The sequence below is a fragment of the Choloepus didactylus genome, chromosome 1, assembly GCF_015220235.1.
Source record: "Choloepus didactylus isolate mChoDid1 chromosome 1, mChoDid1.pri, whole genome shotgun sequence".
Lineage (NCBI taxonomy): Eukaryota > Metazoa > Chordata > Mammalia > Pilosa > Megalonychidae > Choloepus > Choloepus didactylus.
Window position 1 is genome coordinate 197184471 of NC_051307.1, and position 23336 is coordinate 197207806.

The following is a 23336-nucleotide window of genomic DNA, read 5'->3' on the forward strand; positions in this document are numbered from 1 at the left end:
TACAAGAAAGCTACTAGAGCTAATAAGGGAATTCAGCAAAATGGTGAGGTTCACAGTCAACAAAAAGAATCAGCTATCTAGGAATAAATTTAACCAAGGATATAAAGGACTTGTATATGGAAAATTACAAAACATTGCTTAAAAGAAATTAAAGAAGAATCTAAATAAATGGACAGACATTCTGTGTTCATGGAGTGGAAGACTCAACATTAAGATATCAGTACTATTCAAAGTAATTTACAGATTCAAAGAAATTCCAATAAAAATTCCAACAGCCTTCTTTGCAGAAATGGAAAAGCCAATTATCAAATTCACGTGGAAGGGAAAGGGACCCTGAATAGTCAAAAACATCTTGAAAAAGAACAAAGTAAGAGGACTAACACACCCTGATTTCAAAACGCATTACAAAGCTACAGTAATCAGAACAGTGTGCTATTGGCACAAGGACAGACATATAGACCAATGAATAGAATTGAGAGCTCAGAAATATACCCTCACATCTATGCCCAATTGATCTTTGATAAGACTGCCAAAGTATATTCAATGAGGAAAGAGCAGTCTCTTCAATAATTGGTGCTGGGACAATGGAAATCCATGTGTAAAAGAATGAGGTTGGACATCTACCTCTCGCCATACACAAAAAATAACTCAAAAAGAGATCAATAACCTAAACAGAAGAGCTAAAACCATAAAACTCTTAGAAGAAATTACAGGGTTGAATCTCTAAGACCTTGTATTCGGCAATGGATTCTTAGATGTGACACCAAAAGCACAAGCAACAAAAGGAAAAAAGATGAATTGGATGTCATCCAAATGAAAAACTTTTGTGTATCAAAGGACATAAGAAAGTGAAAAGAAAACCTACAGAAGGGGAGAAAATCATATATCTGATAAGTGTTCAAAATTGAGACTATATAAAGAACACAACACCTACAACTCAACAGAAAGACAAAACTGGGCAAAGTGCTTGAATAGACATTTCCCCAAAGAAGACATACAAATGGATAATAAGTACATGAAAAGATGCTCAACGTCATTAGCCATTAGGGAAATGCAAATCAAAACCACAATGGGATATTACTTCACACCCACTAGAATGGCTATTGTTAAAGAAATTGAAAATAATTAGTGTTGTTGAGGAGTTAGAGAAATAGGAACCTTCACGCATTGTTGATAGGAATGTAAAATGGTGCAGCTGCTATGGAAAACAGTTTGGTAGTTCCTCAGAAAGTTGAACATAGAATTACCATATGACCTGTCGATCCTACTTCTGTTTATCTACCCAAAAGAACTGAAAACAGAGATTTGAATAGATATTTGTACTCTGATTTTCATGACAGCATTATTTACAGTAGTCAGAAGGTGGAAGCAACCCGTGCCTGTCAGCAGATGAATAGATAAAATGTGGAATATACATACAATGGAATGTTAGTCAGCTGTGAAAAGAAATGAAGTTCTGATACGTGAGACAACATGGATGAACCTTGAAGACATTGAGTGAAATAAGTCAGACACAAAAGAAAAATAGTATATGATTTCACTTATATGAAATAACTAGAATATGGGAATTGATAGAGACAGAAAGTAGATCATAGATTCCCAGGGCTGGGGGGTGGGGTGAGGTAGGGTTGGGAAGTTAATGCTTAATTGGTACCAAGTTTCTGTTAAGGGGAATGCATGAGTTTTGGTAATGTATGATAGTGATGGTAGCATAACATTGTGAATATAATTAATGCCACTGAATTGTATCCTTGAAAGTGGTCAAAATGGGAATTTTTATGTTGTATATATGTTTCCAAAATAAAGTTTGAAAAGCCAAAACTCCTTAATTCCCTCTGAGATCTGTAGATCAATACTCTGATTTCCTTCGGTCTTGAACTAGATTATATGTTTTCTGTAGACATGAGTTTAATTTATTCATACAGTTTCATAATTTAATCTTATAAATTGCATCATTCTTTGATGATTGTGGTGTATGTATTTTCTATCAAGTTCAAAAGTCAACTGATCAGAATTAACAAATAAAATGATAAAACAAAAATAGATCTCTTTGTGGATACTTTCATCAGGAACAGAGATCCTCAAATGTTTTCACTTGTCAAACCTTCCAAAATAATATTTGAAACACCATGTACCCTCTTGCACATTTTTAAAATTGACTTTGTCTAAGTTTTTTATTGTAAGTTTAAATTGTTGCAAAGGGTAGACATTCCACCATATTGAAAGTAGTGACATTTTAAAATAAAGTGTTTATGGAATGCTTTTTATCCTTCTGGTTTTTTATCTTCTAGACCTTTAAAAAAAAAAAAAAGAACAAACTTCTAAGTCTGACATTTTACATCATTCTTTTTTCCTTTGAAATTGAGTTTCCATTGTACTCTTGGATGGAATTTTATCCTACTTTAATATATTTGGGGGGAAGTTTTTTTTTTTTATTGATTTTTCTGTCATACTACTTAGCAATGAAAAAATATATATTTCAATTTATAAATATATATATAAATATAAGTAATTTTTAAAACTTATTGTAAACACATCACTTTACACATTACATTTCTTCTGGATTAAGTCCTCATTGCAATTATTATTAGTACCCAGTTAATCAAAGTATCCTAAATTTATGATAAATTTTCATAAATAATTACTATCCTTAGAACATAAAATTTTAGTGGAATTGTGTATCTTGATGCATTTTATCTTAAAGTCTTTTCTTCAATTAGCTCATTATTCTGCTATACTTAATTCTGGAATAAGACAGGATACAGTCATTTATGTTCCTATCTTTTGTTTTTATAGATCTAAGTGCTGAGAAAAATCTTACTTACATAGTAAGTACGTGCAATGGAAGGAGTTTTATTAGAGTAATGTCATCCAATTGCTAAAATTTTGTCCAGGTTATGTGCCAAAAATTACAGAGTGATCTATCATCAAAAATTATTTTTAATGATCAGCTGACAAAGATTACCCAGCTTGTGAAAAGATTTATTGTCCAGTTGTTGAGCCATTTGCTTCTTAGTATCAGAGAGTATAGATGTGGAACAGAGCTTGTTCAACCCCTTCAAATTCTTCTGAGCAGTTCAGGGACCTGCTCCCAGTCAGTGGTAGAGCTATGAAGGAAACCTGGGTCACTTATAGGCTCTATGAGAATCCAGCGGTATAGTTCATAGAATTTCAGCTATAGTAGAAATAACATCCATTTGAGGCCTTCTAGTGAAAAGAGTGAATGCTATGTAATTCATTTCACAGTCAAGTAATATCCAGAATAGGTGATTCATATTCTGTCCCTAGAACACACAGGAGCCCGCACGTGTGGATAAGGAAGCTATACTCCAAGAAATAGCACACATAATTGTATCTGTCCCTTGGGAATAGGGTGTGTCTCTCCCCCTTCTCCCCCGATAAAAGTGGGTTTACATCAGCAAGGGAGAAGCAGAGGAGTGGATGTTGGGTAGGCAACTACAGTGCCTGCTACGCCATACTGAAGCAAAATACATAAGACAAAAATGGGAGCTGCTCTGAATGAATTGGGAGAGCATAAATGCCCTTTTCCCCACATCCTCCTTCTAAGGTTCCACAGAGTGTATTCAAGAAACAGTTGCCCTAGAATGCAACTGGCCGTGAGTGGTATATTAAAATCTGTGTATTACATCATTTCAATAATCAACATTCCATATGGAGCATTGTAAAATAAAAAGCATTTGTTTCTTTCAGGAGACTCCTAGGATTCAGACAATTTTATGAAGTTTGTGAAATTCCATATGTAATAGTAACCTTGTTTCTTATGTTTCTTTTCAGTTAATGGTTTTATTGAGTTTGTAGTTCTAAATAGTACATTTTTAAAGAAATGAGTAGTGCCTACTACTCTCTGAGGAGCACTGTTTGAATCAGAAATTATTCCTCTAAGATGTAGGGCCCTTAATAAACCATGCAAACTTTATTACCTAAATTGTATTTGGTCCAAGTAGGCTGAGTCTAAAAGAATTTCCATTCTAAATTTTTATTTTTCTAAAAATGGTCTGAGCAATTTTTAGGTTTTAATGTATTGGAATAGCTAGAAGTAAATACCTGAAATACCAACTCCAACCCAGTAGCCTTGAATCTTGAAGATGATTGTATAACAATGTAGATTACAAGGGGTGACAGTGTGATTGTGAAAACCCTGTGGATCACACTCTATTTATCCAGTGTAGGGATGGATGAGTAGATAAATGGGGACAAGAACTAAATGAAAAATAGGGTAGGATGAGGGGGATGATTTGGGTGTTCTTTTTTACTTTTATTTTTTATTCTTATTCTGATTCTTTCTGGTATAAGGAAAATGTTCAAAAATAGATTGGAGTGATAAATGCACAACTATAAGATGGTACTGTGAACAGTTGATTGTACACCATGGATGATTGCATAGTATGTGAATATATCTCAATAAAACTGAATTAAAAAAAAAAAAAAACGGTTTGAGTAGTTGTCCAAATGAAAGTCTTGGGCAAAACAAACAAACCAAAAAGCACACCTGACAAAGGACAGCATGCAGAATATTCTGTTCCAAGAGTTGAATATTAATGACACTTTCAATTCAGAATTCTGGGCTTAGGGAAAAAAATGTCTAATTTGAGTGATGTTTTTGTAATTATGTTCCTTTGGAATACCATAAAGTGATGTTTATTCTTACAGCCTAGAGGAAGTCCGAAATGTCCTTCAGAACAAAGAGATGGACTGCCTGAGAATGTCTGAGGAACTTGAACGAACTAGAACTTTGGAGTCTAAAGCATTCCAGGAAAAGGAAGAACTGAGATCAAAGCTGGAAGAAATGTATGAAGAAAGGGAGAGAACATTCCAGGTATATTCATGTGTCTGTGTTTTCATGGTACTTAGGACACTCGAATTAAAAAAACTAATCAGTGTAAAATTCATTTCTGTTATTGGGTGTCCTCCAGTACAGAAGTGTATGGTGATGGAAGTTGAGAATCTGGGCTCTCTCTCACTCCCTATACTCTTGGAAAGTGTGAAAGAAAAAAAAAAATAAGACTTTCTCCTCATTTTCCCTCCCTGGATTGATTTTACTTGCAGACAATGGAAACGTTAAGGAAGCAGGTGGCATATCTCGCTGAGGAAAATGGAAAGTTGGTAGGTCACCAAAACCCACATCAGAAGATTCACTACGTAGTACGGCTGAAGAAGGAAAATGTCAGACTGGCTGAGGTAAACTCTGAAAATTATTCCAAATAAAGTCCCTCAGATTTAAAAATGATTATGTTTTAAAAATTAAAATTTAATTATTGAATCAATAATTGCTTACTTCAGGGAGTTTCCTGAATTCAAAAAAATTTCTCATTGCTACTCCAAGCATACTTCAGTCAGTTAAATTATCATAAGCATCAGATTCTTGTTTGTTAGTTTAAATAGTTTATGAATAAAAAATATTGTAGTCTTAATTTGGAATATAAACTTAATGAAGGCCAAGAAGAATAGCTCTTCCTATAAGAATTAGAGCCTTAACTTTTTTTCTTTTCTTTTTCTTCTTTTTTTTTTTAATAACTTATCAGGAGTCAGAAAAGTTGCGTGTTGAGAATATCTTCTTAAAAGAAAAGAAAAAGAATGAATCATAATGACCCTGGTCAACTACCTATCTTGCTTGGAGATTTTTTTTCTGTTATAAAAGTAAGACCTACTCTTGTCCCCTCAAAAGAGCTGAGTTGAGAACTTTAATTACTGAATCTGACAGTGATGGCTGACCCTCAAGTTTTTAACAAGCATTTCGTAATCACATGTGACCTGTGGCTGTCTGCTGTTAACAGGCTACCATCTCATTTCAAGGCTTTTAATCAATTGTAAATACTGTGAAACCCTTGCCTTTTTTTAAAATAAAAGGCTGTGGCTAAGGTTTTCCATGGATGTAGGGTCAGAGCAGACATTTTCTCCCTAGATAATGCCATAATCTCCTTTAAATCTTACATTAAAACCTCTAACAACATAAAGTGGTTCCAAAACAATATAAAGTAGGTTTGATGGCTAATTTTGCAGCATGTAAAAAGCAGACTTGTTAATATAGATTATTTTTGTATTTCAACTTTGAGTATTTTCATGACCATTTACTATGACTGTAAATAGGCCATTTTTCCAATGTATAGAACTTTAAAAAAAACAATGAACATTTAATAAAGTGATTTACATTGTTCATTCACTTGTTCATGCCACAAATACTTAATGAGCACCTACTGCTTGCCAGGTACTGGTCATCAGTGAACAAATCAAACAAAAAGCCCTGCTCTCGAGGAACTTCCATGTATCAGAATTGTATTCTTTTACATTGTGAACAATATTCCAATGGATAGCTATGTGCCCCATTTTATTTATCCACTCACCAGCTGATGGACATTTGAATGGTACACTACTTGGGGCTACTACAGATAATGCTGCTGTTAAGCATCTACAAATATTCATGTAGAAGTCTTGGTGTGGACATATATTTCGTATCTCTTGAGTAGATTCCTAGGTGTAGAATTGCTGGGTCATATGGTAAGTATATGTTTAACTTGATAAGTCACTGCCAAACTGTTTCTCAAAGGGGCTGTACATTCCCACCAGCAATGTATTCCAATTTTGCCACATCCTCCCCATCACTTGTTATTGTCAGTTTTTTTTGTTACGGCCATCCTAGTGGGTGTGTAGTGGTATTTCACTTGCATTTTCCTAACGAATAATGATGCTGAGCATTTTTCCATGTTTTGGAATACTACTTAGTAGTAAAACAGGGACTTTTTTTACTACTAAAATGCTACAACATAGGTGAACCTTAAAAAATATGGTAAGTAAAAGAAGCTGAGCACAAAACACCACATACTGTGTGATTCCATTTATGTTAAATGTCCAGAAATGGCAAAACTATAGAGATAGTTGCCTGGGGATGGGAATGGGAGCAGAAATAATGTAAAGAGCACAAGAGCCCTTTTTGGTGTGGTGGTAATGCTTTAAAATGGCTTTGTGGTAATGGTTGCACAACCATAAATTTACTAAAAATTGAATTGTACAATTAAAATGGGTGAATTTTACTGCTGGAAAGTTATGCCTCAATTAAAGCTGAAGAAAAACTTAAATCAATGCATAGTTGAACTCAAGAAATAATAGTAAATCCCCAAGAGCAGAAATGAAAAAGGAACTAAAATTCAATGTAAGGTCAAGAGCAGACCATGTAACTGCCTTGGAGAGTGGAGAAGATGGAATATTGAAACTTGTAATAAAGAGGCTTGGGTCTTATCTCCCATAACAAGGAAAGGAGACAAGGCCTCGGGCCAGCTCAGGAGAGGAGGTTGAACTGAGATTTTTCCATAAAGGTAGGACCCTAGCAGGGCAGGGATCTTGTCTTAGGCATCCAGGCAACTCTGCTGCTTGGAACAGGGCCTGGTCCAGAATATGTGCTCATTTGTTTAACTGAACAAGCAAGAGGGAGCAGAGAAATGGAAACAGAAAAGAGACACAGACAAAGGGAGGACTAGAGAGAGGTGGTGGTGGTGGGGGTTGTGGAATCAAGGAGAGAGGAAGATAGAAGACAGAAAAGGAAGGGAGAAGAAAACAATAGAGAGAGAGAAAATGACCTGGGAGAGAGAAAATAGTGTTGGAAGGGCAGGCAAGAATGAGAGAGGCTGGACAATGGGGTAAGGGCCTTGCCAGATGAGGAGAGACCTGCCCTTGGCATGAAAAGGTCTTGGAAGGAGGTGGTTGTGTTGCTGAGCAATGGGCCTGTTGCCCGATGCATACAGAAGCCAATGCCATGACACTGGGATTTTGAGGAAAGAGATTTATTGTAAGGCCAACCAGCAAAGAGACAGGAGGTAACACCCAAATCTCTCTTCGATCCAACAAGTAAGGGAGATTTATAGGATCGGAATTAAGGGATGTGGGGATAGTGGCGGGATTCAGGTTGACATTTTCTGATAGCTGTTTGTAGAAATATGCCAGCAGGTTGCATCTTATCTTCCTTTTGAGAGACCCCTCGCATTTTATTGCTTCCAACTGACTTCTCATCCCTGTAATCTTGGTTCTGAGGAGGAATTTTGAAGGAAAGATTACTTGAGGTTATATTTGGCAGCAACTATGCATATGTTTGGCGGGAGAGTTTTTACAGGCCAGTTAGGACCAGTTTCTGCCAATGTCAGGCAGTTTGTGGTTAAGGTATTGTGGCAATTTATGGAGAGGGAATTAGGGCAGAGAAAGGGGGAGTTTCCATGGCTTCATTTGTTCTTTCAGTAACTTTTGAGCATCTGTGTCAGTTGCTATTCTAAGTGCTGCAGATGCAGGAGGGAAAGGGAATGTTATATGTAATAGAAATAGGGAGGGGACCTATTTAAGGTAGGATGATCAGGAAAAGCCCATGTGAGGAGCTAACATTTAAATTGAGATCCGAAATGTGAGAAAAGTCTGGCCACTTGAAGAGTCAGAGAAAGGATTCCAGGTAGAGGTGAGACATAGCTTGGCTTCTTAAAGGAAGAGAAAAGAGATCTGTAAGGTTACAGAACCATGCATGAGCGGGAAAACTGGTAGTGGATGGCAAGGGAAGGACAGACAAAATGTGAGTTTCAATTTTATTCTAAGATAAAAGTGGAAGTGGGGAAATCTGTTAAGAGGCCAAAAGGTGAATCCAGGCTTTTTTGGGCCTGAAGCATATATATTTTGAAGGCCCTCTTAAAGAATCCAAAATAATGAATACAAAATTGCTAGGGCCTTGAAAAGGGCCTGTGAATGCAAGGGACACTTAAGCTTCATTAGTTTCATGGTGACTGTTTCCAGAAGGCTATTATGGAAATCCAGGCACAAAATAGCAGCCACAAAATAGGATGGTAGAGGAGGATGAGGAAAAGGTGATGGGGCTAAGATGCAATTTTGGCAGAAGTGAACCTGTGCATGGATTAGGTGTGCAAGATAAGGGGAGAAGGGAGGATTCAGAGATGCCACCTCAGTTTTGAGCTTGAGCATCTATGTGGTACCATTTACTGAAATGGGGAACTCTGAGGAAGGAAGGATGGAGGTGGGGATCAAGGTTCATTTTGGACATGTTAGATTTTGGGAGCCTATTGGATACCCAGGTGGAGATATCAAAAAGGCAGTTGGAATTTGGACCATGTAAATCTACAACAAGAGTGTATCTTGAAGCCATTTGGACTGGGTGAGTTCTCCTTGTGAACAGCACTGACAGTTGAAAGCCCTTCGTGGATGCTGGGGTCAGCCGACTTTCAGATGCCAGGAGGAAAACCAAAGAATGTGGTGTCCTGGAATCCTTGGGAGGAAAGTGTTTGAAGAAGGGAGTGCCCAACTGTGTGGTGCTGAGGTAAAATGGTCAAGTGGGATACCCCAGAAGCATCTCCTAGAAGTGTTCACAGAGGACACTGATTACCTGACAAGTGCAGTTTCAGTGACTCGATATGTAGGAAAGCAATAGAGAGCAAAGTGGCTTCAGAGGGACTGGATGGTGAGGAAGAAGAGACAAGTATGTTGAAAAGCTTTATCTTGAAGTGGAGAGAAGAAATATGGAAGTGAGGTCAGTGGAAGTGAGAGATAGAGAAGGAAGTGGAGTCTAGGAAGGATTGTTTTATTCAGGGCAGAAGATGGTCCAAAAGAGCACTTGTGGCAACCAAGAGAGACTGGTGATGCTAGAGAGGATGGATAACTGTATTACTGAGCAAAGGCTTGCTGCCTGATGCACACAGAGGCCAATACTATGACAGAGATTTTGAGAAAAGAAAGAGCTTTAATGCAAGGTTGACTGGCATGGAGACAGGAGCCCAAGTTCAGGTCTGTCTCCCTGATCTAAGAGTTAAGGAAGATTGTATGGGAATGGGAGGTGAGAAGTGAGGACAGAAGTGGGGAGGTTTGACTTGTCCAGTTGGTTAATTATAGAGCTGGCCATATGTTGTAGAGTGGATTTTATGCTGGATCTTCCTTATTGAAGACCTCTTGCTGTTGATTTGCTTCTGGGAGCCTGTTAAAAACAGAATAAGCCCATCTCCAGACCTCCTGAATCAGAAGGTGATATGAGTGCACAGGAAAGTTTGAGAAGGACCAGTGTCTAGGAGACAGAAATAATTTTCTGGCAGAGTGTTCAAGAATGGTGTCAATTCAACCATCATCATCAGACCAAGACCCTGCACTGGGCACTGGAAACCTGAAGGTGAAAGAAAGATGTGGTCTCTGGCCTCAATGAGCCTACAAGTAATAGGGAGACAAACTGGCACAAGAATAACCACAGGACTAATGTGAAGGTAGGGATGTAGCTGAGGAGGTGGCTCTGTGCTTTTCAACCTCTTGCACTCGTAGAGGCATCATTTGTTGTAATGATTTTCAAGCATGCAGTGGATCAGGCCCAGCATCACTTGCTTTCCTGAAGGTTCAAAGTAATGTAGGAGCTTTCAGAGGGGCACACCTTTGAGTTGGGGTTCAAACAGCACTTTGCTCACTGGCATGGCACAGTGAGGTGTCCTCATCAAACAGTTGTACAGTTTGTACCAAGTAGGGGTTATAAGGGTTATCTGCTTTTATTTAAGCCACAAACTACCGTGTGAGAGAAGCAGAATGACATGGAAAGACTTCCATGGTATCTTCCAAAGGGGGAAAAGGAATGCTGCTGAACAGCATATGTACTTTGAAATCGTTTGTTAAAAAATAGTCTCATACATATGAATATAACTTACATACAGTTGTACTATATATAATTCAATACACATAGGGAAAAAAATACTCTTAGTGGTTTTCCTGGACAGTGGAAGTGGGGGGAAAGAATATACACTTCTAACAGCAGTTTATTTTTAAAGAGAGTGTACGACTTTTAAAATTAAAATATTTTAAACATATAGTTGCATAGGAAATTAGAAGTAATGTTAATCCTGATTATCTGAGCGAGGGGGTTGTTATGGATCATTTATTTTCTCCTAATCTCTTTCTTAATTTTCTACGACTGTGTACAAAACCTCCTGGGTCTATTGATTTACCTGAAGCCCTAACGCTGAGGCCTGGATCCTTTCTTCGTCTGGAGATCTCCGGCGCCCCCGGCCTAAGCATCTCTCCATTCCCCATTCTCCCTGCATTTCTCAAACTGCAATGTGCACATGAATCATCTGGAAGGCTTGTTGAAATGCAGATTTAGATTTCGGTGGGTCTGGACGGGGCACGGAACTCTGCATTTTTAACAAATTTCCACGAGAGGTCAAGCGGCAAAGAGTTCAACTGCTAAACTACGTGCGGTTTACATTCTACAACAGCAACGGCATTCTCCGCCTCAAGCTTCCGGTCCCGGCATCCCCCTCTGCGCACAAACCTCCCAGAACCAACGCCCGAGGGCGCTCGCGCGCTGGGAAGGGGCCAGAGGGCCCCAGCGCGAGGCTCAGCCCTGGCGGCCACGCCTCTACACGCCGAGACCCTCGGGGAGCGGGAATTGGCCGCCCCGCTTACGTGAGCGCTGCGTCACGTGAAGCCGTCATCCAATTGCGGCGCGCGCTCGGTCCCGCTGGTGGCGGACGCGGTGGGCCGACGAGGCGTCCGCCGTGGGCAATATGGCCGAGAGGCCGGTCGGCCCGCGCGGTGCGGTGTCCTCAGCCGTCTACCCCGACACCCCCGCCGACTTCCCCCCGCACCTCCAGGCCGGCGCGATGCGGCGCCGCTTCTGGGGCGCGTTCAACTGTCTGTGCGCCGGCGCGTTCGGGGCCCTGGCCGCCGCCTCCGCCAAGCTGGCCTTCGGCAGCGAGGTCGAGCCCGGGGCGCGGCTGCTGCGGGCGGGCGGGTGGTGCGGGGTGGAGGCAGGGCACCGCGAGGCCCCCGGGGTGGGACCGGGCTGTGGGCGCAGGATGCCTCCTCACCCTCGCCGGCTTTTTCGGCCTGGTAGCCGGACCGGCGCTGCAGTCAGCCGGGATGGGAGAGCATCCTTCGACTCTGAATCACGTTGAGCCCTCGTCCCGTGTAGGCGGTAAGAGATATCAGGGACCGAGGTCCGTTCCCTTACCAGGAACCTAATATCTTTCCTCCGATTGGGCTAGTTCGCTCTCGGGGAAGACGTACGTCTCCTACATCCACTCTACCTCTCGTTTTAAGTCCCTTGTGCCTGAACGTTTCTCTTCACGTTGACTCTTAAGGTGAGAAACCTTTGCCCATCTCTTTACTTTGTAATTTACTGGTGTTCTGACCAGTTTACCTTGCTGCCGGGAAAATGAGAAGCTTGGGGTGTCCTAGATAAAACATACTGAGAAACATAACTGGATGCTCTCCTGATGTAGAGACCTGCTAAACTGCTTCCCACGTCTGCTAAGGAATCCGTTCCTCCTTGCATCTCGGATCCCGAGTCATAGGCCAGCCTCTACTTGCTAGAGGGATTTCATTGCATCTGCAAGCCAAGGTTGGGCTCTGACCGGGACAGTGAACCGACTGAAGGCCAGTATTATTTAGGTTCAAGCCTATTTAGTGCTAATCCAGTGGAAGCAGCCATGTTTGAGGTTACTGTCCTGTTGGGTGTAAATTTTGAAGTAAGTGGTCCAAAGTAAATGAGTGTTATGAGCCATGAGTTTTTCTAGTCTACACTTGTGAACCAGGTCTGTAGTCTGTTATGTAAGCAGGCTGCCCCTGGCCCTTACAGTGCCTTTTTGTAAATTATAAGAAAGCACCTCTTCCTTAAGATACCAAATACTTAGCTGCTGGAAAACTCTTAGAAGAAATATTCAAGAGTATGTTCTGATGGCTTAATCCTCAGAGGAAGCAGTCTTGCCTAGGAGGATACAAGGGGTCTTTATGTCCCTTGGGCAGGGGGCTTCTAAAGGTCCTCTTTTCTCTTGGGACTCCTTCATGAAGCCACACTGCCTGGGTTTGAATCCGGGGGCTCTCTCAGGAGCTGTGGCACTTTGGGCAAGTTACTTAATCGTAATCTATGTCTTGAGTTCTTTATCTGTAAAATGAAGTTAAGGAATAAATGAAACTGAGAATGCACTTAACACAGCATCTGGCAAAAGCTAAAGAATGCCCAGTAGGGCCTGCCTCAGCAGGCTGTAACCTGCACAGGATCAGGGTCAGGTGGGGAGACATGGCTTACTCGTGCTTTATTTGGTCCCCAGAAGTGAGGACTCTACTCCTGTCTTGCTCGTACTACATACCAAATATTGGCTACTTGGCCTTCTGGGACTGATTCAAGCACTGGTCACTGTGGGATCAATAAGGGACTGGTATCTGACAGGAAATACTGATTATGAATTAGCATTGTGCTTCTGCCCAAGGTCACTTGGCCAGCAAGATGGCCAAATAAGTATCTTCTCTGAGTTTGTTTCATCTGTAAAATAGGCCTGCTGCCCGCAGAGGGTTAAGTGAGGTGCTCTGCAGGAAAGCTCTGAGGACCCCCTGGGTGGTGGTGGGATTGCAGGAGAGGCTGGGCTGTGGGAGACCATGTCTGGATGTGTTGTGAGTGGGGTTGCAGGTCCTGCTGCTTGGCTGGGCATGGCTGTAGTGACACTTTCTCCTGCAGGTGAACATGGGCTTGTGCATATTAGGCATTATTGTGATGGCGATCACGAATTCTCTGATGTGGACGTTCTTTAGCCGGGGCCTCAGTTTCTCCATGTCTTCAGCCATTGCATCTGTCACAGTGACTTTTTCAAACATCCTCAGCTCGGTGAGTAGTGTTCTGGGAGGTAAAGCTTGTTCCTTATTGTAACCGGGGTGAGTTGTTCTTGGGGCACCCCTCCTTTCCAAGATAGGAGGAAGGACAGGAACTGAAGCAGAGGCTGGGTAGTTGGTCAGACAGGACCTTCTGACCAGCAAGTCAAATCCTGGGCAACTGAATGTGACTTTATGACTTCTTTGCGGGGCCTCTTCTAGTCCTGGCTGGCTGCTGACTCGCATGGGGGCAGTGGACCAATCTGGGCAGTCCTTTCCTCTTCCTTCTCCCTCCCCCAGGTCTCTCTATAGCCACTTGCTGATTCTGCTCCTTAACCTGTCTTTTACTTAAAAAACAGAATCATCTATGCCAGAGAGTTTGCATGAACGGGCCTAATAGGGTAGAGAATGAATTATTCATTCTCGAGCACAGAAAAGAAACCAGTGTGGATACCAAGCTGCTCACAGACCAGGGCTGACCACATTGTCAGGCCTGCCCCAAAACTACGGTCAGAATCTCCAAGTTGTGGAGCCTAGAAATTTCTGTTACAAGCCCCTCTAGTATTGTGACATGCAGCCAGGTTGGGGAGTCCCTACCTATGATGCCTCGACAGATTGGGCTCCCAGCAGTCCTACTTGAGTCACCACTGAAGGACTTGGCTGCTGGGATGTTTATGTGCCTGAGCACATGAAAAGTGTATGTTCTGGTGGACATGGAATCACACTGGCCTCATGTTGTCTCAAGCCTCTAAGACACAGTGGCCTAAAGTTCTTATGTGTAAGCTGGGATAAGTCTTTTCAGGGAAAGTTTCTCTTTAGCTAGTAAGTGTCTTTGGCACTGCTTGAACCATTTAAAGTTTTCTAGCAATAAAGTTTCCAGCTCATATTTTTTCTTAGAACTGGCTCCCTAGCTAGGGCCGTATGGCTCCTTTGCGGCTGTCATAGCCAGCCCTGGTGGCTCCTGGATATAGAAGTTGAGGTGACTTCGTTTTTCTCTTGCCTGTGGTGTTTGCTTTTGCAGTAGCAGTTCCCACTCAGCAGAAGGCTGCGAACCTATTCCCAAGGACCCCAGAGTCAGATGATGGCTGGAGGGCACAGAAAGGGAGATAGTGCTGAATATCTTCTTGCCAGTATGCCCGGTAGAGAACTATTTGGCATATTCCAGGATTGGAGTCCTAGTGCTTGGAGAAATGGGTCCTTATATTGCAATTTGGTCCTACCTCCTCATCTTGAAGATGGAAACTGATGAGCCAGAGAAGAGCACTAGATTTGGTATCAGACCTGCCCTCAGGTTAGGACAGAGGCAGGGGAGGTGGGTTCTTAGGCTGTATGCACCTCATGTATGCCTCAGGGTTGACAAGCCACCAACTCCCCTGACAGAATTATGGTCCTCAGGTGTAAGTCTACTTGCTTAACCTCTAAGCTTCTTTCCTCACCTGTTGGTCAAGGCTGATGCCCAGGTCACTGGGTGAGGGTGATGGTGATGGGTACAGACTGCAAGTAGTGCTCCCCTTTAAAGTCACACCACACAACCAAGGCTCAGAACTGAAGTGACTCAGCATAACACCAGGATGGCAGCTTATTGATCACAGCTGTAAGGCGGCTCTTCCAGTCTCCCAAACATGGAGGAATTCTCAAGTTAGATGGGAATGAAATCCAACTGTAAAAAGCCTACGTGCTTGCTGCTGCTTTGTGGTGGAGCCTTCATTTTAAAGTCCCCGGGCAGTCCAGCAATCTGCTAGGGGCTGTGTAGTCAGGGCTCCCTGAGGCCTCTCTTCTTGTGGTATCCTGAGGGCAGCAAGGTGGAGCCGCTTGCTCCTTGCTAGAGCTGAGTGTACCCAGTCTCGAAGTTTTGGGATGAACGACTTGGTAGCCAAGGCTCCAGTTGGTGAATAAGGCAGCAGCCATTTGCTGGGCCTACCTGCCTGCCCACTGCTGGGATCCTTCTCATGTGGCTTGGTGGGACCCAATCCCGTGAGGAAGGTGGCTTCCATGCTGCTACAGGTGAACAGAGTGAACAGAGTGACTTGCCCTTGGGTGCAGCTGGGTTTCAGGCCACAACTTCCGGCTCCAGGCCTTTCCTCCCAACCCCCTAGAGGAAGTCAGCTGCAGGGTAGTGAGGTGGTGCCCGCCTGCCTCGGTGAAGCCCCTCCAGCACTGGTCTCCCCTTCCTCACATTTGCCTTCTGTCCCTCAGGCTTTCTTGGGCTACGTGTTGTATGGAGAGTGCCAGGAGGTCTTGTGGTGGGGAGGAGTGTTTCTCATCCTCTGTGGACTCACGCTCATCCACAGGAAGCTCCCACCAACCTGGAAGACCCTTCCACACAAGCAGCAGTAGCTCCAGTTGGCTGGACAGACCAGCTGGAAAGATAGTGATGGTGCCCCAGGCTCGGGTCGGCAGGTGGAACTGCTGCTCAGGTGACCTTGGTGGGCAGCTTCCGACAGTCACCATCACCAAAGGGAGATGCTGGACCGGTGGGGCGTTTGGCACCAGCCCTGCTCCCCAGGAAAGCATGCTTCTGACCGAGCAGCCTTGAGGGCGGAAGGCTCTGACCTCTGCAAGGGGAGTCACAATCGCAGCAGTGTTCTGGCTGAAGCTTTCATGATAAGATGTGCGTAGTGCATTTGACCTGCACACTCCTGGGCATACCCTGGTGGGCTTCCTCTTCATGTGAGCCTTGGCGGATGCTGAAGACCCTGGGGTTGGTCTGCTTCATGTATGGTACTTGAAACCAAGCTGTAATTATTGTCATGTTGCCTCACAAAGGCCAGTCCCATAACACACAAGAATCAGTGACTGTTGGGGCTTTCTGACAACTTCATGCTGATGTATCAGGCCAGGTCATCCATGTCATGCTTATGTATTATGGCAGAAGGAAAACTGGATTAATAAATACTTTTTTTTTTTTTTTTTTTTTTTTTAATTAAAACTACTAGGTATGGAATCTTACTTTCCTACTTTTGGGGGTAGAAGGTAGCAGCTAGAGTGAGCCTAAATGCTGAAATTCCTACAAGGGAGGCAGGAAAGTGTAGAGATTCTGGTCCCAGAGGAGCAGCCTCAGCAGCTCTGCTGCCTGCCCCACTCTGTGTTTCCTTCCTGGGGTCACACACGCTGGAGCTCTTTGCATTTCAGGAGCATCTGTGCATTCATTCTCTTGGTGCTCCCAAGGAGAAGAGTTTGACCTCACTTTGAGGACTTTGTTTTATTTTACTTACTAGGAATGAAAACTGACCCAGAAGATTTCCATTGCCCCCTCACCCAACTTGTAACTGTGTGGCCCCTGAGCTATTCTCTAGGTCTCTTTCTTTTTTCTTCTTTGTAATTGACTTTTTACTTAGGCATAACTTCAGATTACTGAAAGTTTGTAAAAATCATAAAAAGAATTCCCATATACCCTTCACCCAGATTCCCCAAATGATTACCATATTTGTTTATCCTTCTTGATAGATTAGTAGATAGATACAGATTTTTTTGTTTAACTGTTAAGGGTAGATTGCAGATATGATGTCCCTTTACCACTAAATACTTTGGTGTATATTTCATAAAAACAAGGACATTTATTAAAACCAGGAAACGAGTACTGACATGATATATTAATTAGTCTTCCAATCTTACTTGGGTTTTTCCAGTTGTGCCAATAATGTCCTTTATAGCAAAAGAATGACCTAGGTCACACTTTGCATTCCATTGTCTTTGGTCTCCCTTAATCTGGAGCATTTCCTTAGTTCTAGACTTCAACAGTTTTGAAGAGTGCTGGCCAGTTTCTAGTAGAGTATCCCTCACCTTGTGTCTCATCCTTAGGGTTGCTTGGTGAATTTCCCCATCCCAGAGGGTCGTCTATTTTAAAACAGTGTCACTGCTTCACAGAACAGGGAACAGAAAAGGAGGGTCCATGTGCCAGGCTCTGTTTCCCATGGGAAGCCTCAGTCCTCTCCCACCACCATGGAGAGGCACCATAACCTCATGTTTTAGATCAGGTTGCTGCCCAAGGTCACACTAAGGATCAGTGGAGCTGGGTTTGAATCCGCTTTGCAGACTCTCCAGCCCCCAACCCTCTGAGCTCCTGGCAGGATTTGTTCAACAACTTTCTTGCTTGAGAAGCAGTTCAATAGGCAAGGGGTGGCTACTTTGAAGTTCTGCAAAGGGACTAAATCAGGTTCTCCTCCTTTTATTCCAGTGACATTTAAGAGGAAATGTGACTCCCTTGTTGAGTCCCAAAGTCATAGAGTTCCTCTTCAGGTGGCTGACTGCTCCTGACCTCTGACTTGGAGAATGAGAGGCCTTGGGACTAAAAAGGGGAGTGTAGAGTGACCTTGTGAAAGGCTATCATTTTACAGAGGAGCACCTGCTGCTCAGGGACATTTAATGACTTTCCTGAGGTCCCTGCTGGTGAATGGCAGAGCTGGGACCCAGACCTGATGTGTGTCCATTTAATGCGGCAACATGCTGCCTCCCCTACTGGGTTACAATTTGGCTTTACCTTCAAGGTCAAAATGACCAGATACAACGGCCTCTTGGATACCAGTGTTGGGACAATGGTGGGAGGGGCTGATGTGGCTTGAGATGGCCCTTTGTGCTGGGTTCGTCCAAGTAACCATCACGCCCACCGTACATCAGAATTGATGGATGGGTACCTGCCTGGTATTTTCATGAGTAGTATTTCATTTGTTCTTCTAACCACTCTTGGAAGTCATGACATCTAAATAGGGACCTGGACAATGTGATAGGTGTGGGATAAAGGTACTATTTCTTATTGGTAGAGGAAGGAGAGATTGTGCAATTCAAGGTGTTGGGACAAACGTTTAGTAGTTAGAGAAAAATAAAGGTGGATCCCTACCTCATTTCTTGTACCACAGAAAATTCCAGAAAAGCTAAAGATGAAACTGTAAAAAGATTACAGGAAAATGAGAGACAATATGAAAACAAATCTTTGAATGGAGGTGTTTCAAAGGAAAACTCAAAACCTAGAAACACAAAGGGAAAGATAGATAAAAACTGACTATATAAAGTTAAATGTATATGTGGCAAAACTTCCAGAGTCAAGATACTGGAACTGTGAAAAGTACTTTCAGCACATCTGGTAAGCAAAAGCTATTTTTAGTGTAATGGGAGCTCTTCTATAGATTTATAAGAAAAAGATCAAAAGATAAATGTGCAAAGAATAGAATTAGGTAGTTCAAGGAGGAGAAAAATACATAATGATTTATAATACATGAAAATATGCTCAACCTTTTTTTGTAATGAAAGAAATAAAAATGAGATGTCTATTATATGTGAATATATCTAAATAAAATTGCATTAAAAAAGAAAGATGTCACCTTTTCACCTGTCAGATTGGCCAAGATTAAAAGTTTAATAGTAAACAGGCTTTTAAAAAAAAACAGGCATCTTCTCATCTTCTTGCGGAAATGTCACTGGTGCAATCTCTGGAAGGCTCTTTGGCAACATCTACTGAAATTAACGGTGCCCATATCCTGATGCACAGCAGTTCCACTTTGGAAATTTCTCTTATGTTGTCACACAAGTTCAAACACACAGGTACAAAGAAGTTCATTGTAGCATAGTTTATAGTAAAATTCTATTTGACACCATCTAAATGTCCATCCATAGGGGATTTGTAGCCTCTGAAAAGAATGAGATAGATCTACTTGGGTGGTTAGAAAATAAATTCCAAGATAGGTTGTAGAGAAAGAAAAGTAAGATGCAGAACAGTATGTTAAGAAAAATTCCATTTGTGTAAAGAAACAAGTATTTGCTTATGGCAGAGAAACTGGAAAGATTCTGAGACACTTTGTAGTAGTCAGTATAAAGCAAAATCAGCAAAGGGAAAAATGCACAGAAGCTGGTTGAAGAAACCAGCTTCCAAAAGATCTCTCAGCGGGATGTGTTTGACTTTTCCAGCAGTGAGTTGTGACAACACATGAAATGTTCTACCAGGGAAGCCCATTTCAGACACAGTGTCCAGGGTTTTTAGTAGGAGCTGGTCACATAGGCACCCTCTCCCTAGCACTTACCAAAATTCCAGACTCCCAAAAGAAAGCAGGGGTTCAGCAGAAACCATGTTGCTTATACAGACAGTTTAGGCCCAGGGAACCACTCCTACCAGGAAATGGTGAGAACCCCACCCCTCCCCAAAACTCAAGTTCCCAGATGCCCACCAATGGCCCACCTTGCAAGCAGACCTTTCTAAGGATAGTACTCTCAGACCTAATAACATTAACTACTTGGCATAGTCCATCCCCTCAATCTTTGGCAATGTGCTTTCCCAGCAAAATTATCAGTAGAGTCCCACACAGCAGATTAACTTGCAGTACTGATCTCAGTTATGCCCTTCAGGGGTCCTGGACTCAGCCAGTTAAATCAAATCCCCTTACCCATAAAGAGCTACCTTAGAAAGCCAAGTGGCTTCCTCAAGTTTCTGTATTGGCCTTTTTTTTTTTTTTTTAACCTGAGGCACCAATTCAGGTGCAGTGCAACTCTGGCAGGTTGAAGCTGACCTAATGCTTCTCAGGGCCGAGGGAGGTTCCTGATAATCAGGATTTATACCTAAGAGGTATGGTCCCAGAGGGAACATGAGGTATCCCTGTAAACAGAGTTTGCAATTGTTGGGGCACCCCAAGCGAGGCATGTATTAGGCAGCAAAGGCTAGTAAAACCTGTCCAGACAAGTTGTATGTAAGAAGAATGTTTTAGTTTTCTAGTTGCTAAGACAAATACCATTCAGTATGTTGGCTTAAACAATAGGAAGTTATTGGCTCACAGTTTCAGAGGCTAGAAGGCTTGCTTCCTCTTTGGGTTAATGTCTTCTGGCGAGCCCTTGGCTTTTCTGTCCCATGGCAACGCATGCAGTGGCATCTTCTCTCTCTTCTGGGTTTGTTGCCTTCCCACTTCTAGTTGCTCCCCGTGGCTTCTCTCTCCTTACTTTCACTGCTTTTAAAGGACTCCAGTAATCCGGGTTAAAGCCCAACCTGATTGATTTGGGCCACACCTTAACTGAAGTAATAATTTAAAGAGATCCTATTTACCATGGGTCCACACCCACCAGGATGTGGAGCAAGAACAAATCCAAACTGGGATCCGCAATCCAATCCACCACAAGGGACAAAATCATATTCTCAGAAATAGAATTTTTTTATACAGAAACACACATCATGCTGAGGAATTGGTAATGACACTTGTGTGTCTTCTAAGTCCAAGTGATGAGCAAAGTTTTCCTAAGCACTTTCTGGCTTGTCATTTTTAGAGTCCAGAACATCAGGCTGGAAAACATCAGCCTCTCGTGTCAGGCATCTGATTTCACAAGAGCTCATTAGCAACTAAACATTGCTTTTCAAAATTCCAAAACTATATCTCTAGCTAGAGTTTGCCTGTCTTTTTGTGTTGTCTCCCTTTTTCCAGACGCTCACAGGCAAAAAATTACAGCAAAACTCACCAAGTATGGAGACTCATTTTGTTTTTAATACTCAGAGTTTAAATTCCATCCTGCCCACCGGCAGCAAAAAGCAATGAAATTGCATCCCACTTAAAACTTCTTTGCAGCTTTCCCTGATCAGGATGATCCCTGTAATGATCCCTGTAGCGTTTATGAAATCACAAACACATTCAACATTTTAGATCACTTTTTACCATACATCCAGATACAATGGCTGTAAAATACAAAGCCGTTTTTTTTTTTATTGTTCCAAATATATATTTCTTTAAGGCTACATCATAAATAGTCCCATTTCAATATATATGATACCCTTCATGGTAAAACAAAGGGATTGGGAATACTCAAGGAATTCTGGCAGACAGACAACATTTTGGAATGTGAGCCAAAGAGATTTTAATGAACTCTTTTCGAATGAACGGAAAATCTCAAAGTAAAATATGCATTTCTATGAAAAAAACTAAGCCTATTTGTAACTTTAACAAAATATGTCTTTTTTTCCTTTTTGACAAGATAGAAAGTAGGACATCTACAATCTGAATTTTTCCTTCTCTCAAAAGGTGCTTCCTCTCTTTATTCAAGTAATCTATCTCTTATTGTCATAACTTTTTTCTTTTTTTTAATTTAATTTTATTTTTTTTCCTTGTTAATTTTTATTGGGATTGTTCAGATACCATACAATTGTCCAAAGATCTAAAGTGTACAATCACTTGTCCCTGGGTACCCTCATACAGCTGTGCATCCATCACCACACTTAATTTTTGTTCAATTTTTAGAAACTTTTCATTACTCCAGACAAGAAATAAAGTGAAAGATTGAAAAAGAAAAGAAGAAAAGGAAACTCAAATCCTCCTCTATCCCTAACCAACTCCCCTCAATTGTTGACTCCTAGTATTGATATAGTACATTTGTTACTGTTTATGAAAAAATGTTGAAATACTACTAACTGTAGTATATAGTTTGCAATAGGTATATATTTCTTCCCTATATGCCCCTCTATTATTCACTTCTAATTGTATTGTCGTACATTTGTTCTGGTTCATGGAAGCGATTTCTAGTATTTGTACAGTTGATCATGGACATTGCCCACCATAGGATTCAGTTTTATACATTCCCGTCTTTTGACCTCCAACTTTCCTTCTGGTGACATATATGACTCTGAGCTTCCCCTTTCCACCTCATTCACATGCCATTCGGCACTGTTAGTTATTCTCACATCTTGCTACCGACACCTCTGTTCATTTCCAAACATTTAAGTTCATCCTAGTTGAACATTCTGCTCATACTAAGCAACCACTCCCCATTCTTAAGCCTTGTCCTGTATCTTGGTACCTTATATTTCATGTCTTTGAGTTTACATATTACAATTAGTTCCTATCAGTGAGACCCTGCAATAATTGTCCTTATGTGTCTGGCTTATTTCACTCAGTATATTGCCCTCAAGGTTTTGTCATCAACCCATTTTTTTTTTTAATATGGTTTTGTTCACTCACCATACATTCCATCCTAAGTAAATAATCGATGGTTCTCTGTATGGTCATGTATTTATGTGTTCACCACCTTCACCATTATCTATATAAGGGCATCTACATTTCTTCCACAAGGCAGGAGGGAGAGTCAAAGAAGGTAGAGAGGCAAAAGAAAGAGGAAGAAAAATGACAACTAGGAAGCAGCGAAAGGAAAAATAACCTTAAATCAAAGTAAAGAATCAGACAATACTACCAACGTCAAGTGTCTAACATGCCTCCCCTATCCCCCCCTCTTACCTGCATTCACCTTGGTATATCACCTTTGTTACATTAAAGGAAGCATAATACAGTGATTCTATTAATTACAGTCTCTAGTTTATGTTGATTGCATCCCTCCCCCAATGCCTCCCCATTTTTAACACCTTGCAAGGTTGACATTTGCTTGTTCTCCCTCGTAAAAGAACATATTTGTACATTTTATCACAATTGTTGAATACTCTAGATTTCACCAAGTTACACAGTCCCAGTCTTTATCTTTCCTCCTTTCTTGTGGTGTCTCACGTGCTCCCCACCTTCCTCTCTCAACCGTATTCATAGTTACCTTTGTTCAGTGTACTTACATTGTGCTACCATCTCCCAAAATTGTGTTCCAAACCGTGCACTCCTGTCTTCTATCACCCTGTAGTGCTCCCTTTAGTATTTCCTGTAGGGCGGGTTTCTTGTTCACAAAGCCTCTCATTGTCTGTTTGTCAGAAAATATTTTCAGCTCTCCCTCATATTTGAAGGACAGCTTTGCTGGATATAGGATTCTTGGTTGGC

At 41.7% G+C, this 23336-nt stretch overlaps 2 protein-coding genes across 2 annotated transcripts in view; both read left to right on the forward strand.

Moving 5' to 3' along the window:
- Positions 1 to 6125, forward strand: part of KIF15 (kinesin family member 15) — a 102398-nt gene extending 96273 nt beyond the window's left edge. The window contains exons 33-35 of the mRNA XM_037848847.1: positions 4672 to 4837; positions 5068 to 5199; positions 5544 to 6125. Coding sequence (XP_037704775.1) covers positions 4672 to 4837; positions 5068 to 5199; positions 5544 to 5606 — 361 coding nt within the window. The 3' untranslated portion in view covers positions 5607 to 6125. The remainder of the gene's footprint in view (positions 1 to 4671; positions 4838 to 5067; positions 5200 to 5543) is intronic.
- Positions 6126 to 11487: 5362 nt separating this feature from the next.
- On the forward strand, positions 11488 to 18890 carry TMEM42 (transmembrane protein 42). Its single transcript, XM_037848859.1, has 3 exons — positions 11488 to 11732; positions 13490 to 13636; positions 15817 to 18890. Exons 1-3 carry the CDS (start codon positions 11541 to 11543, stop codon positions 15955 to 15957), a joined length of 480 nt encoding a protein of 159 aa, XP_037704787.1. The 5' UTR covers positions 11488 to 11540; the 3' UTR covers positions 15958 to 18890.
- Positions 18891 to 23336: the final 4446 nt, after the last annotated feature.